The sequence below is a fragment of the Phyllostomus hastatus genome, unplaced genomic scaffold, assembly GCF_019186645.2.
Source record: "Phyllostomus hastatus isolate PE091 unplaced genomic scaffold, TTU_PhHast_1.1 phas_contig_10, whole genome shotgun sequence".
Lineage (NCBI taxonomy): Eukaryota > Metazoa > Chordata > Mammalia > Chiroptera > Phyllostomidae > Phyllostomus > Phyllostomus hastatus.
The window spans coordinates 1,298,350-1,315,949 of NW_025333499.1; the positions used below are offsets into that span (position 1 = coordinate 1,298,350).

The window sequence follows — 17,600 nt, forward strand, 5'->3', positions numbered from 1 at the left end:
CCCAGTTGGAGCAGGTATAAGAAGCAACCCATCAATGTTTCTCTCTCACATCCATGTTTCTCTCCCTCTTCTCTCTAAAAATAAATAAATAAATAAAACCTTTTTAAAAAGAGAGAGGTACTGTTTCATCATGATTCAGTTAATCTGTGTTGTGATACAAACTAAAAGAAAGGTTTCATGAAACATACTCTTGCTACTGAGCCTAGCATACATTATGATCTTTTCTATTCTTTTCTCAAATCAATTTAAGTAACTTCTGCAATTTGACCCACATCAGATAACAGAGTGCTGATGGCCAGAGGGAAGGAAGGCCAGGGCTGGGTGGAGGTGGGCAAAGGGGGAGGAAATGGGGACGTCTGTAATAGTGTCAACAATAAAAATAAAGAAAAAATACTTGTAAATTAACTTACTGGAGAAAAGCACAAGTATATATGTATGCACATACATTTACATATATTTGCATATTTTAGTACCTGACTGAAATCTTTTTCTCCTTCTAAATTCCAAAGTGCCCTAGAAAAAAATTTTCCATTTTATGAATGAGAAATAAATAAATGAATAAATAAATAATGAAAGCATTGCTTCGATACCTTGTTTTTGCTTATAGAATAAGACCTATTCTCTTTACCATGCCAATAAAGCCCTACATAATCTGGTTCCTGCCTACCTCTTTGACCTCATTTCCCACCCCTCAGCTCACTATGCTTCAGCCACACCAGCCTTCTTACTGCTCCTAAGTATACCATTTCCCTTTCCCCCCAGGGCTTTCCCAGTTGCTGTGTCCTCTGTCTAAAACATTTTTGCCTCCACTCATCATCTGCTCTTACTCCTTCATGTCTCAGCTCAAATATCAGAGCTTGTCTGACCGCTCAAGATAAATTGCCCCCACCCATTATTGTCTTTCCTATCACCCTGTTCTGTCCCTTTATAGCCTTATCACAATTCGTAATTATGCATGTTTATGTAATTATGCATGTTAATTATGTGTGTTTACTTCTATGGTCCCTCCAGCACCAGAGTATAAAATGTGAAGGCCAAGTTTGCTCACCACAATCTTGTTCACATCTGCCTTATTCACTACTGTGTAACTAGTGCTACATATAGTTTCTGGCCCATAGTGTGTGCTCAAAAGACATTCATAAAATCAGTGGAGATCTGAAGAACAAATGAAGTCGAGTTGGGGAGATGTGGAGACAGTTTCATGCAGAGGCAACAGCATATGCAAAGGCTAGAGAGACTAAGAAATGGTCTAAGAATTTCAGCTTTCATTTGTGTGGAGTCTCAACAGGCTGGGAGGGACCAGATCATACGGGGTCCAGCTTAATCTTCCCTGTTGCAGAAGGTAGGTGTCCTTTTAAGCCGATGGGGATTCATTGAAAAGTTCTAAACACAGAAACAATATGATTTGATTTATCTTTTCAAAATATCACACTGCCTACAGGGTAGAGAATAGATTCCAGGGAGCAAGACTGAAATGGGAAGGCAGTGACAGCATTGCAGGTTAGAAATGATGCTTTCCTAGACTAGGGAAGTGGTGGCAGAAATAAAGAGACTGCATAAATAAATTTGGGAGATATTCAGGAGGTAAAAATGACAGGACCTGGTGATTGCAGGGGGCTTGAACAATGAGAAGAATTAGAGGTGTAGCTCAGGTTTCTGCTTTGACTAAGGTCAGTTACTAAGGTAAAATACAAAGAAGGACAAACAGGTTGGGAGGAGAATGCCTTGAGTTGAGAAGAAGCTAAGGTTTTGGGTGTCTCTGGGGTATTTAGGCAGAGCTGTCTAGTAACCAGTTAAATACAAGGGTCAAGAGAAATATCTCTAAAAGAGTTCATCATCACCAAGCCCTTATTATGTGTAATGTTAAAGGGACTAAGAAAAAGAAGACCAAAACTATGAACACTAAAATGACAACAAACGCACAACTCTCAACAACCAAACCTCTGAATAGCTTCTGTTGGATTTAGTGACACAGGCCATGGCAGACCTTGTTGAGAGAGCAGTATCAGGCAAGTGGTGGAGGCAGATTGGAGTGGGTTGAAAGATAAGTGGGAAGTGGGAAAATTAAGACAGTTAAGTGTAGGCGACTCTTTTGAGAAGTTTATAGAGAGGAGAGGGAGGTGATTGGAGAGGGAGACTTTTTGGTAATTGTTAATTTGCTTTTAGATGGAAGAGACCTGAGTATGTTTAGATGTCGATGGGAAGGAGGGAGTGATAAGCTCTGTACGTATGGTGGCAAAAAGTCAAAAACTTCCTTTTCAGTGACTTGTGTTTCATCTGTGAAGTAGGAGGTAGGGTCATCTGTTGAGGATTAGGGGACAGATGGAGAAGTTGGGTGTTTGAGGAGAGGGGAGGTTTAAAATGGCTGCGGCAGAACATAGGAGAGAGAGCTGCCTAGGGACGCATAGTAGAGTTGTAGGTCAGCACTGAGGGCCTGGTAGAAGCTAGGGACCAAGAGTTTATAGTGGCGCAAATCTGTGAGGTTGGACAGTTTTCTCCAGCAGTGTTTAGCTGCCTGGGCACAGGCATGGAAAAGGCTGATAGTTGGACTGTACCAAGGTTGGGATTTTGCCAGGGGTATGCGACAATCCTGGGAACTGAGGCTATTGGCAAGAAAGGGGTGAAGTAAACGACCATGAAGTCTGGTCTGAGCACAGTGAAGAGTATCAAAGACAAGTCCTCTATGAGCCAATCCATAGGGAAACGCTGGAACATGTGGAAAATCTTCTGGAAAAGAGATTGAAGGACAAGTGGAGGGAGGAAGACCTCAGATGGGACAGAAAGGCACATTTAGGGAGTTGAGCCAGGAGACTTGCCTGTATGGGACCTGGAACGGATGGGGAAGGCAGGCTGAGGGGGAATTTTCAAGGGAGGGGGAGGAGGGACTTGGAGGCGGTCACAGCCAGAAGCGAGACGGCCCCCAGCGAGGGGGCGTGGCCAAGCCCCAATCCCGGGCTAGGGGGCGGGGCCCGGGTAACTGGGTCCCAGCGCCGCTGTGCCTGCGGCTGTCTCAGACAGCTCTCGCCTCCCCACCCCCCTTCCCTGGGCTCCTTCCCGCCCGCCGCCTCGGAGATCCAGGCTGAGGCTGGGGAAGACGGTGGAGCCTGGCCGTGGCTTCTCCCCTGCACCCGCAGCTGGAGCGTGGTCGGGATTGACTGAGGGCGAGCCCCGCAGTCCAAGCTCGAAGCGCACAAGCGCGCCCCCCGCCACAGCCGTCCTCTTCTCCCTCCCTCCCCTCCCCTGCCCTCCCCTCCGCCCCCCAGCCTCCGCTGCGGCGGGAGGAAGAACCCTTTCCGACCAGCCTTGGGGTGCCCAGATCAATTCCCATTCCGGGAGAAAGAAGAGACCCCGCTCTCCGAACAGACCGACTCGCCTTGGGGACTCGGAAGTGGCTAGCCGCCTGTGGGAGAGCCCGCGCCCAGCGCAGCCCCCGACCCTCACCCGGCCGCTGCTGCATAGACAGCGCTCCCCAGCGGGCCCCCGGCCCCGCTGAGCCCACTCCCCGCGCAGGGCCCGGGCCGGCGATGCCTGGCAGGGCAGCGGCGGTGGCCGCGGCTGCTGCTGGTACTGCCACCGCTGCCACGGCTGCTGGCCCGGGCCGGGGACTCGAGGCTCCGAAGTGGGGCCGAGCCCGCAGCCCCGCCCCCCGAGCCTGAAGCCGCTGCTTTGCCGGGCGCCGGGCCTCCTCCGCCCGCGCCTCCACCCCAGGAGCTGGAGCCAAGCGGGGAGCCCGGGCCCCGCGCCCAGGCCCGGACCATGCATGGCCACCGAGCCTTGGGGGTCGCCGGGCCTTCTGAGCCCGAACACCCGACCGTGAACCCCCCCGGCACCGCTCCACCGGCCTGTGCCGACTCGGACCCTGGAGTCTTGGAGCCGGGAATGCCGGTGCCTAGGGACTCAGGCTTGGCTCTTGGCGGACCCCAGGAACCCCAGTTTGTCGGCCCCTCGGACGCCATCCTCGGCGCTACTCCAGGCCCCCGGGTCTTGCCCTGCGGCCCCAGTCCACAGCACCACCGGGCCCTGCGCTTCTCCTACCACCTGGAGGGCTCACAGCCCCGGCCTGGTGAGTGATTGAGAGAGCATGGGAGCTCGGCCACGGGCCTGGTATTAGGAAAGGGTTCTTGTTCTCGGGTTCTCCAAGCTCCACCTCGGGGCCCCTCCACCCCAGCCATTCGAATCTTCTCAACCTCCAACCCCTTCCCTCCTTCCTAGGCCTTCATCCAGTCCTTTCAACCTCTGTCCCCCGTCTTTTCTCTATCCTCTGTGCCCCCTCATCCCCTCCAACCCCCTTCTATCTGATGAGGCTAATGGGAGAGCGAGCACTCCAAGAAAAAGGGACAAGACTGCAAGGCAGTAAGGGGGATTTGGTTGGTGAAACAGGGCTTGTTTGGGGGAATAGGAGAAAAGGAGTCCCCCATTTGCCAAGTGCCTACATTGTGCCAGACACTGGGCTGGGTGCTTTACATGAGTTCTCATTTAATCTTCAGGAGCCTCCTGTGAAGTAGGTATCATTAGCCCCATTTCGTAGGGGAGGAAACTGAGGCTCAGAGAAGTTAACTATCTTACCCAAGGTCACACAGCTAGTATGGAGTCAGGATTCAAAACCCGATCTATTTGAATCCAAAGTCTGTGGTCTTTCTGCGTCCCCCAAACTGAGGTTGGAGATCATGAAAGTAATGCCAAGCCTTCTGCTTATGTGATTTTCTCCTGTACTGTTCATCAGCTCTGGAGTAAGAGTGGAAAAAAAAGGATGGCGAATTGATCCAAGGTTGGGGTTTTGCCAGGTGTGTGTAGGAGGAGAACAAGGGAAGGATGGAATAGAAGGTGCTGATGAGAGAGAAAGGTGGAAGTGAGCCTTGGGAGGGCTGGAGGAGCTGGTGGGTAGGGAGACGGCAGACTGGTCAGGCCAGATAGAAGCCAGTTGTAGCAGAACTGGAGAGCTACATGGCTACATGGTTGTGAGGAGAAATCAGGATGCTTGAACTTGGATTTGCAGAGATGGAGCAGCTCTTGGTCAGGTTACAGACCACTGCTTGGAGAGGCCTTTGCACTGCACAGACCTGAGTGTCTGAGGAGCCCAGCAGGGCCTCCCCCATCTGCGGACATCCCCCTAGGTGAACCTGAGCTTAGTAGCCATAAAGGAAGAGCAGTGCATGTCTACTGGGCTACACTGAAGGAGCTGTTAAGCCTCTGGGGGCCCTCAGGGCTCACATCCCAGGCTCCACAGGTTTTTGGGACTGTAGCCCAGGACCAGGTAGCAGTAGTGAAGCATAAAATGCAAACAAGATGGATCCTTTGCTGCTGTTATAACCTTGGCTAGTAATAAAACCTCTGGTAGTTTTTAGGGGTTCGCTCAGTGTGGTTTAGAGATATATCCTGCTGACAACAGGCCTTTAACCCCCTGACCTACATGTTGCTCCTACCATTTTCCAAACTCCTCCTGATAGACAGACACTATGTGTAACAGACTCATCCACTTTATTACAGCACCTGCTTTCAGATCCCAAAACATGCCACATCCCACCTCAGGACCTTTGCATCTGCTTTTACACTATGCCTGGCAGGTCTTCCCTCTGCTTTCCACCTGGTTTGTTCCTCATCTTTCAGGTCTCAGCTCAGATGTCACCTCCTCCAAGAGACCTTCCCTGACCATTTTAGGTAGGGCCACTTGTGAGTCTCCATTGCAGTTGCCAGTGTGCTACCATCCTTGTACTTTGTACAGTCTGTACTGATCTCATTGTATGTGTCTTCTGGTTTATCGCCCATCTCCCTCCACTAGAATGCGAGCTCCATGAGGGCAAGGGGATTGGATCTGCTTTGTTCATTCTTGTATCCCCAAGACTAGTGCAGTGCCTGGCATGCAGTAGGTGCTCAATAAATCCTTGTTGAACAGATGACTGAACAAATTCAAAGGGAACACATGGGCACATGGTAGACACTCAGTAACTATAGTCTAAGAGGAGGACAACTGAACTCCTACCCTCCAAACACTTTTAGTCTGCAGCTCAGTACCTAGGCAGCATCTACAGCGCTGGTCCCTGGGCTCTGATCAGTATATGGTGCTAATTCTGAATTGCCTTCCCACTCCACCAATCCTTCCCAATTACCCATCACAATACCCACCCTGAACCACTCCCCTCCTCCCTGAAAAAGTTTCCAGGATTCTTTTCCCAGTGGAGTCCCTGCCTATGTAATTGGTGGTTGTCTTTTTTTTTTTAACTCCAAGATGAGGATTGGGACTAAGAAGGTTGTCAGGGAAAGATCTGGCCTCCCATCCAGCCATTCATAACTGACTCACTGTGTGACCCTGGGTGAGTGATTTCCTTTGTATGAGCCTCAATTTTTTCATCTAGAGAATGCCATGAGGCATCTATGAAATACTGGTTACAAAGCTTGCAGAATGAAATAATTTTTAAAAATATATAAGAGAAAAACCTTCTAAAGAGGAGGTGAAGGAATTACTCAGGCTTGACAAGGCGGGTGCTGGGCCATGTGATTCACAGCAGCATGGGGCATGAGAGGCCTGCCCCCCTCACTGCCCAGCCAGCCCAGGAGTAGGCACAAGTGACTTGCTTCTCTCTCCACAACACTGGCCTATAATTGGTCTGGAGAGGGCAGGGTTGGTGATTGTAAGGTGTGTGTGCGTGTGTGTGCGTGTGTGTGCGTGTGTGTGTGTGTGTGTGTGTGTGTGAGAGAGAGAGAGAGAGAGAGAGAGAGAGACCTGAGTTTCAAGTATTGAAACATTTTAGTCTACATGGAAAGACTGGTGTGTGCCTGCCGACTTCCTCTCTAAGACTGCTGAGGCCTTTATTGAATTGTCATCCTTAGGACCAAGTGGCCCATCCTGGGCAGAGGGGCTCTTTAAAATATTTATATCTTACATGTAAAGAGCCTTTTTGATTCAAAGTGCTTTCTCTTTTATCTCTTTTAGTTATCCTGATTCCTAGTGTGATGGGGGCAATCATTTATGTACCGGTTTCCCAGACTGACAAAGCCTACAGCCTCATGGGGTTACTGAGATAACACAGTGAGATGCCAGAGAGGGCTTTGAGATGTCAGAAAGGACTTCTCAGGTGTAGGCTTGCTCACATAGCTTTTCGGGGAACCCTACCCTATTCCTCAGAGTTGAGGCCTAGAATATCCTTCCAGATGTTAGGTGAAGCAGTGCTTTGAGTCTGGCCCTACCAGTCCAAAAAAAAAAAAAAAAAGAGTTGCACCTGATGTTTTTTCAGGGGCAGCGGAAGGACTGAGCCAGTTGAAGGGTGCAACAGCAGGGGCTGGCTCCTTCTGATTTGGAGCTGGGGGCATTCTCAGAAACTTCAGGAGTTAGAATTGGAACTGGAAAAGCTCTAGACACCTTCTGGTTCTGGGTTTCCCAAACTGGGTGAGCATCAGAACCACTTGTTGACTTTGAACAAATAAATGTGATTCCCAGACTCCACCCCAGAGCTCCAGAATCTTGGAGTTGCAGCCCAGGAATATATTTTCAAAGCTCCTCAGGTGATTCTGATGCACAGCTTAGAGTAGGAACCACTGGTCAAGCCCATTTCCCAGTTGGAGTACTAGAGGCTCTGAGAGGTAGTTTACCCATGGTCCTACAGTGAGCCAGTATCATTAGGACCCAGAGAATGCATTGGGCTCCCCTCCAAGGCCCTCTCCCTGGAGCCCTTTGTGGGCCTCACTCACTCCCAACCCCAAAAAGAGGCATGGGATCTAAGCTACAGAAAGTGAGTCAGTCCCTAACCTGCATACATGTATAACCTGCATACACAAACACTGGCTGCCTCAGTTTACCCTCTATGCCCAGCTCTCATGAATGGCTACCATTTGGCAGATCAAGCTGGAAGGCAGTTTTAGTTCTGGGACTCTAGGCAGAGGAAGTCCTGGCATCAGCAGTGCCCAGAACAGAGCCTAGTCCTAAAGAAGGGCTCTGGGGGTGGGGGTGTCAGCTAGGTTTATAGAGCTAAGAGGAACATGGAGGGCAGTTTAGGTAGGAAGTTTGGTGGGAGCTAAGGCACTGAGACACAGGGCATCCTGGGGACTAAGGCTAGCACTGGGAGGAGTAAAGAGATAAGGCTGGCAAAGGGGCTTCATGTTGAGAGCAACGGGGAACTCTTGAAGGGTTTATTAAGCAGGGGAATGACATGCTCGGATGTGAGTGTTTGAGAGATCCCGATAGCTGCATGTGGAGAGTGGATGGTAGGGGTGCAAGAATGGGACCAGGGAAACAAGTTGTGGGGGGGTTGCAGTCATCTCAGCAAGAAGTGATGGTAGCTTTGGTCTCAGCAGTGGCAGGTGAGGAGGGTAATATCTGAGAAATGTTTAAGTGCTAACATGGGTGGGCCTTGGTGTGGTGGCTTGGATATAGAGGCCGAGGAAGAGGGAGAAGTCCAGAATCAGTCTGATGGGTAGTGGTGTGGCCATCTACATGTAAGAGAAGGAGCAGGTTTGGGGAAAGATACTGAGTTTTATTTGAGACATGTTGAGTTTGAGAGGCATGGTGGGGGGCATCCAGGTGGAGGTGTCCACTAGGGTTGGAAAGTTCAGAAAAGAGGTGTTGGTCAGAGATGTTGGGAGCTCTCACCACCCACGCATGCCATGGACCACACGGCCAATCATGGGGAGAGCTTGCATGGTTCTGGGAGCCAGTCCTATCCTCGAAGACTTGGATAGCAAGGTAGCAGTCACCCTTGTTTGGATGGATCATTCATTACCTGCCCATGCTTTGCCTTAGAAATGCCTTGGGGGCAGTTTTTAAAGGAAATTTTCATAAAGAAGAGACCCATTTCACTTACAGCCAGGGTAGTGGCTATTGCAAAGAACTGAGGGAGTACTCCTGGAAACCAAGTCACACATTGATAAAGTAAATTCTTGTGGCTCCCTATATGTTCTCCCTGTTGAGGGCATCCTGAGAGGCCATAGAGGGAGGCTGTTCAAGGTAAGGAGAAGAAGGGACTCATAACAGGAGGGAGCTCTGCTGGGGATTTTTTGGAGAGCAGCAGTTTGAGATTCTGGCGGGGGGGGGGGCGTCAGAGAAAAGACCTAAATTTGGTTTCTAGGCAGCTGGGGCCTTCTAGCAAACACAACAAAATGTAAAGACTCTGGGAAGCTGAGAAAAGAACTTCCCCAGGCAGGACTAAAAGAACTGAAGTTTCCTAGTGGCAGATGGTTGGCAACCCCATTCCTAGGTGCTCCTGTGCCTGGGTCAGAGCCCAGCTGGTGCTACCTGGTGCCTCAAGGGGGAGTGGCAGCTAACAGTTCCCCAGACTGACTCAAACCATGCCTTTCCGGGGGCCAGTTAGCTAAATGCCTTAGGCAGATGTGGAGCTGGCCAGACGCTGGTGGGGTGGGGCTAAGACCTGTCTGGATGGAGGGCAGGAAGCACAATCTGCCATTGGCCAACCCCACAGAGTTAAGTTCCCTCATCTGGTGAGAGCAGATATCCTTGGATCAGTGAGTCCAGCCTCTCCAGTCTCCATTACCCAGTTCCTTAGACCTAGAAGGTTATCACACCTCCAAAAGGTGCCTTGAAACACACACAGAGCTGGAGACAAAGCTGTAGCACAGCAGTGGAAAAAACCCTCCTGGCTCTGCCATTGATTCACTGAGGCTTCCTTTCTCCCCACAGGGCCTTAGTTTCCCCATTGTAAGTCATGCATCTCATTTCTCTGGCATAATAGAGTGTCAATAAATACTTGGTGAACACTTCGGTAAGAGTGGCAGAGGGGTCCTGGCTGGTGTGGCTTGGTTGGAGCTTTGTCCAATAAACTGTAAACAGAAAGGTCGCAGGCTAGATTCCCAGTCAGGGCACAGGCCTAGGTTGTGTGTTGTTTCTCACATCAATGTTTCTCTCCCTGTCCTCTCTCTCTTTCCCTCTCTCTAAAATCAATAAGTATATCCTCAGGTGAGGATTAAAAAAGAAAAGAATGACAGAGGGGAGAAAGGAGGGCATTTCTTCATTTAACAAATGTTTATCGAGTACCTAGTATTTGCTTGTCCCTGTGAGATGTAATGGATGGGCACTGAGGCAGGCACAATCCCTCTCCTGGTGGAGCTCCTTTCTAGCAAAGGAGACAACCAAGTCCAAACGCAAATGCTACAGGAACATATGAGGAGGGGGCGGGTAAGGAAATGAGGACACTTGCATTGAGACCTGAAGGAAAAACAGGAGTCTGGAGGTAAGGAGAAGCAGAAAAGCCGTTCCGGGCACTGGAACGACATGTGCCAAAGCCCCAGGCGGAAGAGGGCACTTTCGAGGAACAGACAAGAGGCCATTGTGGCTGGAGGGTGGGGGTGGGGAAGTGTTCCTGAGCTGGGCCTTACTTGTCCCCATGTTCAGGAGTTTAGAGTTCACCCTGGAGCCAAAGCAAAGGGAGCCCTTCACAGGGCTGTAGGAATTGAAGGGGACTGTGTTTTCACAAGCTGGTTGTGGTGTTGAGAGTGCCTTGTAGAGGGCTCCAAGGATGGCAGGAAAACCAGTTAGGCTGGAGTAGAAAAAAATTGGTATGGACTGTAGAGCTACTAAGAAGTCGAGTGTGCAGGATTGGGGTATGGCTAGATGTGTGAGTTGAGTTGAAGGGAGGAGTCGTGGAGAAAGCCCAGTCTCTGACTTGGGGAGCTGGGTGGATGGAGGTGCCATTCCTAGATGGGGGAGGCAGGAAGAGAAGCCATCCAGGGACTGACATAGGGGTGTGGTTTAGGGTGCAAACACTGAGGAGCCTGAAGACAGGGCATCTAGGTGTCAAATAGGCATCAGCTGTGCCCATGCTGGCCCCAGAGTAAGGCAGGGAGGGGTGTGAAGGGCACAGGTGTGTGATGAGGCCCAGAGAGGGAGGGAGTAGCGGGTTCTGCCCAGTGCTGGAAGCTTCTAGCCTTCCAGGCACTTCCCCATGGCCTGTGCATGGAAGGGGTTAAGTCATGGACGGAAGGAGCCTGGAGAAAGTGGGAAAGGCAGGACTGGCAGAGCTGGCCCCAAGGAGCTGCAGCTGGCATAGAAGCCCTTCCTCTGGGCCTCCTAGGCCTGCACCACCGCCCACACCACCGGCTTCGCCTTTACCTTCACCTTCCCTGTTCCCCCTGCAGCTTCAGCGGGCTCCCCTAGGCGGGGCCTCCCCGCCTAATGTGTTCCAGGTGTGGACACAGCCCCTCCCCCCCAACCCTGGGGCTGCCGGGAGCTGGCAGGGAGGGTGTGGGTCTCTCACTGTGCATCTCTTAGGGGCTCCAGCCTACAGATCTTCTGACTGCTGTCTCTGGAGAATGCCTTCAGAGATCTCTGTACCCGATGGCTCTGGCAGGGTCAGGCAGTGGTGAGAGCCCCCCAGATCCAGCCCTGACACTTTTTAGCTTCATGTGATCTCGGGCCAGTCACCTCACCTCTCTGAGCCTCAGTTTTTTTCATCTAGAAAATGGGGTCATCATCTCACCACCTAGGGTCATTGTAAGAAATAAATGCCACAGGTAAAGCCCTCAGCACTCATCATGGCACACTGTAGCCATGTTCAACAAATAGCCCTGCCCTTTTGGTCTCTGCCCCTTTGCCTCTGTTGGCCTGCATCTCTGACTGTCTCCGTCTCCCTTCCTGTCTTCTCCCTCCTTGTCTTTGTCCCAGTGTCTCTCTCTTTCCTTCATAATCTCTGCTTCACCAACCCTTTATTTTGACCAGGCCTCTGGTGAGAGAGGAAGGGAGATGGGTGGGTGTTAGGGTCCCTGGGGTCACACACAGTAGGGGTCACAGGAGCCATCCCATAGTGGCTTTGTCCTCACTGGGAGGGAAATCCCAGCCAGCGTGGCAGTCCCAGCACTGGATAATTACTGCCCCCAGTGCTCCCAGCTACAGCTCCACTCCCTTCCCTTCCTGTCCTCTGAAGTCCCCAGCCCCTCCCAGGGGTGGAGCAACCACCCCCATCCTTCTCTGGCCTTAGGTTCAGAGACACAGGGAGGAGGTAGCCCGGCCCTAAGGCAATCAAGCAACCAGAAGAGGGAAGGGCTGCCTGTATTCCCTTGTGTTTGTATGGTGTGTGCATGTGTGTGCATGAACGCACACATGTTCCTGGCTGCTTGGCTGTCTTTTTCCCTATGGGTCAGGTTTTTTTATACCTTCATGTTCTTGTTTGTTTGTCCTTGTATGTGTTTGAGTGTGCCTGTATATCCATGTGTGTCTTTGAGTCTGTATATGTTGTATGTTCCTGTATGCCTAGGTGTGTGTCACCTCGGCTCTGTCTAAGCCCCTGGAGGTTTCTAGATACATCTTCGTATGTAGATATTGTGTGTGTGTGTGTGTGTGTGTGTGTGTGTGTGTGTGTGTGTCTGTGCTATAGTCTATCTCTGTATACTCCCTAATATCTTGGTGGTGGTGGTCAATGTGTGCGGGAGATGGTGCCTGCCTGTCATTTGGCCTTTCCTGACCCTTCCTGCTGTGGAAACTTCTTGCAAGTCCAGGCTATTTGTTCACTGTGCCCTCAGACACACCGTTCGCCTCCCCATGTCTAGTGTCCGCACCTTTGCTCACTTTTCTTCCCTTGCCTGCAGGACCATGCTCAGTCCATATCTGTAAAAACACACCCATCCTGAACAGCTGAATTCAAAAACCACCTTCTTTAGAAAGTCCTCTCCCCATCCCCCAGTGTGATTCCTCCCCCACCCTCGAACTCAGCAAACATTGACTGAGGATGTACTGCATTGTGACTCTGAGCACAGGCATACTTGGGATCAAGTCTCAGCTCACCCACTTCTATCTGTGTATCCTCAGGCCAGTGATTTTGCTTCTCTGTGCCTCAGTTTCATTATCTGTAAAATGGAGCTAAGAACACACAGGCTTGTCAGCAGGATGCCATATGGGGAAGCATCAACATAATGCCTGGCCCAGAGTAGGTGTTCAGTAAACAGCTGAATCCCCATACCTTATATTCTCCATTAAAAAGTGAACACCTTAAGTTCCAAAGAGTTCTGAAAGTTCTTGTAATCCCTTGCTCTCCTCTCCAGGTGTCCTGCCCAGGGCAGACCGTGAAATGGACCAGATAGAACAAAAGGCAGATTCTAGTTCAGGAAACTGCTGACAAGTATTGCATGAGCTACCTCCCTGGGCCTTCTCTCATCCAGAGGAGACTGGGTCTTCCAGGGGATGGAAGAGGGGGCCTCCAATGCTGCCACCCAAGAGGTATAGCACATAAGATAGGACAAGAGGTAAATGGCAGAGGTGGAAGGGGCTTTAAGGACCATCTAATTAAGATATTGCAAAATAGTGGCCCACACATGGAATTTGACTCACATGTTTCATTTGGTCTATTCACTTTTTTTAATTGGGGGATTTCACATTAAATTCTGGATTTCTAAATCTCTCAAAATATTGGAAGATCTGAAAGTAAATACAGGGCCCTTTTACTTCAATGCAACAATTAGATGGAGGGGAGGAGCTGCAGTGCATATTTTGGTAGAGGCATTTGCTCTCCAGTTTACCCTAATCCTCACTGTTCCCTCTTGTCTAACTGTCCCATTTGGCAGAAGGGTCCTCACTTTATAGAAGGGTTCACACTGTACAGAAACATCCCTCATTTTACAGAAGGTGTCTCACTTTGCAAAAATGAGTTCCTCCATTTTATAAAACACTCTTCTATTTTGTCAAGGAGTCTTTTATTTACAAACAGGTCATCCATTTTACAAAAGGGCCTTTATAGAACTCTTCCTCATTTTACAGAATGTCCCCCTACTTTGAAGAAAGTGCCTCCATTTTGTAGAAACTTCTTCCCTCTACAGAAGGCACCTTCTCTTTATCAAAGAGACTTCCATCTTAAAGAAAATTTCTCCACTTTGCAGGAGGGAACACTCTGGGCAGCTCCTTACTTGCCAGAATGGCTCCCACTTTCCAAAAGTGCCTTTAACTCTATAGAAGGTGCTTCATTTTTCTGCAGAGTCCTTATGTTTCAGAAGACTGGTCTGCTTCAGGGAAGGAACCCTCCAGCTATCCACAGGGTACCTCTGCACTTTTCAGACTTGACAGAGCTTGGTGTTTGAACTTTCAGAGAACATCTGCCAGGTCAAGCAAGGCCTGGGAGCAGTCTGGCCACAAAGGTGTAATGGTGCAGCTGGACTGGACCACGTGTTCAAAGGGCAGGTGGGAAGAGGTGGAGGAGCTATGCCTGTATCCCTTCTTTTCTTCATCAAGCTGAGGGACTCCCCTGCCCCCCATGGAGCTAGCTTCCCAAAAGGCACTTTCTTATTTGCTGTTGTTCTTCTCCACACCCTCTGTTCCCTTTCCCCAACCCCACCCCACCCCCAGGAATTCCAGCAGTCCCTGGGGCCTACCTCTTAGCCTGAAGAGGCAGAGATCTGGGCATGCACTGGGGATCAGGAGGCCTGAGTACTGGGACCAGCTTTATCTCACACTAGCATCTCACCATTTCCCCACACTGAGGAGGAGCACATACATTGTCTTTATTTTGCAAATGGAGAAATTGGGGTCCAGAGCTGTGAAGTGACTCCCCAGATCACTCCAGAAGTTAATGGCCTGGCTGAGGTCCAGTCTGAGGCCCTATTAGCTGTCTTGAGATTAAGCCAAGCCTACAGCTGGGAAAAAAGAGAGGGGGTTCTTCTGGCTGGGGAGGGGAAAAGCTGGGAGCTGAAATTCCCAGAAAGAGCTGAGGGAGAAGCAAGGGCTGTTTCCCTTGGGAATGGGCCACCAGAGGAGTCCTTGTCCTCAAACTCAGTTACAGGGTAGACCTGCTCTGCCAATAAGCTCAGAAGCATGTTCTCAGGGTGCCTACCAAGCAGGGACTTGCAGCAACCAGAAACACTTTTTGGAATGATTTTGCTATTTCAATAACAATAAGGCATCATGGGAAAATTCAAATTTTTGTTGTCTTTTTAACACTACTTTCACAATTTTGTATGGTTTATAGCTTGGACTGAATTTGAACAGGGGTGAGGGAGGAGGAGATGAGGCAGCACTGTCTTTTTACTGCCACCTGACTCTAGTAGGAATCCCACCCCGATGTGAGGAGCCATTGGTGGACAGTGGGACTGCATTCAGTGTCGGTCTCTGGGTGGTTTGCTTGTGTTTCTCAGTGTCAGTGGCTTCGTGTTGGGTTGTGGCCTGTGGGTTTACATATCTGTGTGAGTGTATCTGTGTGAGTGTATCTGTGTGAGTAGTTTCATGTCTTTGTGGATGTGCAGTTCTGCTGGCTTTTAAATTTAACCCACATTGCTCTGTAGATGGGGGGACACTATGCCCTTTCCCTTCACTGTCTCATGTACTCCCCAAACCAGGGAGCTGTGATTATTACCCTATTTTCCAGACAAGGAAAGTGACGCTCAGATAGCTTGAGAGGTTTGCCCAGGGTCACACAGGTAGTAAGTAGGGGTGTTGGGATTGAATTGCCATCTGTGTGACTCCTGAACCAGCAATTCCTAATGAAGGTGCTACAACACCTTAATCTAGGCAGTGTGGTCAGCGACTGTGATCTCACCATTCATCTTTTGAATAGCCAAGTACCACAGGTTTTTGAGGAGGGAGGGAGGGAGAAACATTGATATGAGAGAGAAACATCAATCAGTTGCCTCCATATGCTCCCCAAGTGGGGATTGAACCTGAAACCTTTTGGTGTACAGGACAATGCTCCAACCAACTGAGCTACCCAAGGATATTAACTTTGTTTTTTAATAAATAAGACCAGAGTCAAGGTTATTCCTAAAATAAATATCACCCTCATGAGTATTCAGAAGCACACAGTGCAGGGTAATAGCGTAGAGCCCACAGCTTGCCTGGGGCTTAAGTGGACAAATGTCCAGGGGACCCTGGCTCCCAAGTGCCACCTTGAAAACCTGGCTCTGCTTCATTCACTTGAAGCCCTCATTTACTAGGGTTGCTGGAATTCACCCAAAAAAGTAGTGTTAGATTTGAATTTCAGATATAATTTTTAGTATAGCATAGTAAGTTTTTAGTATAAGTATGCATGAGACATGCTTACACTAAGAAATTATTCATTGTTTTTCTGAAATTCAAATTTAACTGGGTAGCCTGTATTTTATCTGACCAACCTGTGGCTGTCTCTCCCTCCCCTGAGCTTCCCTAGGCCCTGATATGCTGACTCCCTTGCACTTACTGAGCCACACTGAGCTTCTCCTGAATGAGAGTCTCTTGTCTTTGAGAGTGGGAGCTCACTGAAGGTCAGGGTCAAGATTGCCCTCTGGCCTGCTGAGGGCGTGTCAGGGTGTAAACATGTACCTCAACCCCACAGCAGTGCTGGGGGCAGTGCCCTAGGTGTGCTTCTGGTGGAAGAGGAGAGATGCCCTAGAGGCGGTGGTGGTTGTGTGTGTGTACATCATTTGCCATTTAATCATTTTTTATTTTTCAATTACAGTTGACATACATTATTATATTAACGTCAGTGATTAGACATTACATAACTTACTAAGTGATCATCCTGATAAATCTCATACCCATCTGACGCCACACATACTATTAGAATATTATTGGCTATATTCCCTGTACTGTGCTTTATATCCCATGACTATTTTGTAACTACCAATTTGTACTTCTTAGTCCCTTTACCTTTTTTTTTACTTTATTTATTTTTAGTTTTAGATAGAGGAGAAGGGAGGAAGAAAGAGAAGGAAAGAAACATCAATGTATGAGAGAAACATCAATCAGTTGCCTCCCGCATGCCCCCAACTGGGGACCTGGCCTATAACCCAGGCATGTGCCCTGACTGGGAGTCAAACTAGCGATCTTTTGGTTCACAGGCTGGTGCTCCATCCACTGAGCCACACCAGCCAGGGCTATTGCCATTTTATTGTTTATATTTTTTATCTTTTTTTCTTCTTCTGTCAGGGTACATACCCATACCTGCACCCTATGGCAGTGCTGGGGGCAGTGCCCAGGGTGTGCTTCCCATGGATGAAAAGAGGTGCCCTAGTTGTAGCAGTGGCTCTGTGTATGTGCATTGTGCCAAGAGGTTCTCTCTAGGTCTTCCAGGACTGCAGAGTTGGTGTATGTCTGGGTATATTTTCACGAAGTGTTATGAGGTTTGGTGGTGTGACTTTATGGGGGTGGGGGTCCTTAGTGGCCTCTACTCCATAGGGCACTGGGGACTCGGGTGACCCCAGTGGTGGGGGGCAGTCCTGGTGGAGCACATTGTCAGGCATGTAGATGTGCACATGCTTATGTATGTGAGAGAGAGACTGTTGTGTATTATCAACCACAGAAAAATGGGCTGGAGAAAACCAATACAGGCCCTAGCTTGGTGGGAAGGAGATGGGGCAGTGGGAAGGGCTGTGGTATCTAGGAAGGGGAGGAGCTCCCAGAGAGCAGGGGTGGGAGTTTATACTCCCCAGCACAGAGTCTACCAGGCTCAGAGCAGAGCTCAGAAATATTTGGGGGATTAAATGAACCCAAGCGAAACCAGGAAGTCCAGCAGGTCATGGGGGTCCACAGAGGCCTAGCTGAGAAGTTCCTATTTTCCCCATGAGAGTCACAGGTTATTGTGCAGGTAAGTGGCATGACCTGAGCTGAAGGTTCATGCCACCACCTGGAAGGAATAAGACCTGGGGCCAAGGGCTCTACTGAGGGAAAACAGAAGTCAGGGAAATGTAGGCAGAGGGACAGG

At 49.6% G+C, this 17,600-nt stretch overlaps 1 protein-coding gene across 1 annotated transcript in view; it reads left to right on the top strand.

Annotated features, from left to right (window-relative positions):
- Nucleotides 1-3,335: 3,335 nt before the first annotated feature.
- FGD1 (FYVE, RhoGEF and PH domain containing 1) overlaps nucleotides 3,336-17,600 on the top strand; it is a 38,559-nt gene continuing 24,294 nt past the window's right edge. Inside the window, exon 1 of the mRNA XM_045833028.1 lies at nucleotides 3,336-4,063. Coding sequence (XP_045688984.1) covers nucleotides 3,757-4,063 — 307 coding nt within the window. The 5' untranslated portion in view covers nucleotides 3,336-3,756. The remainder of the gene's footprint in view (nucleotides 4,064-17,600) is intronic.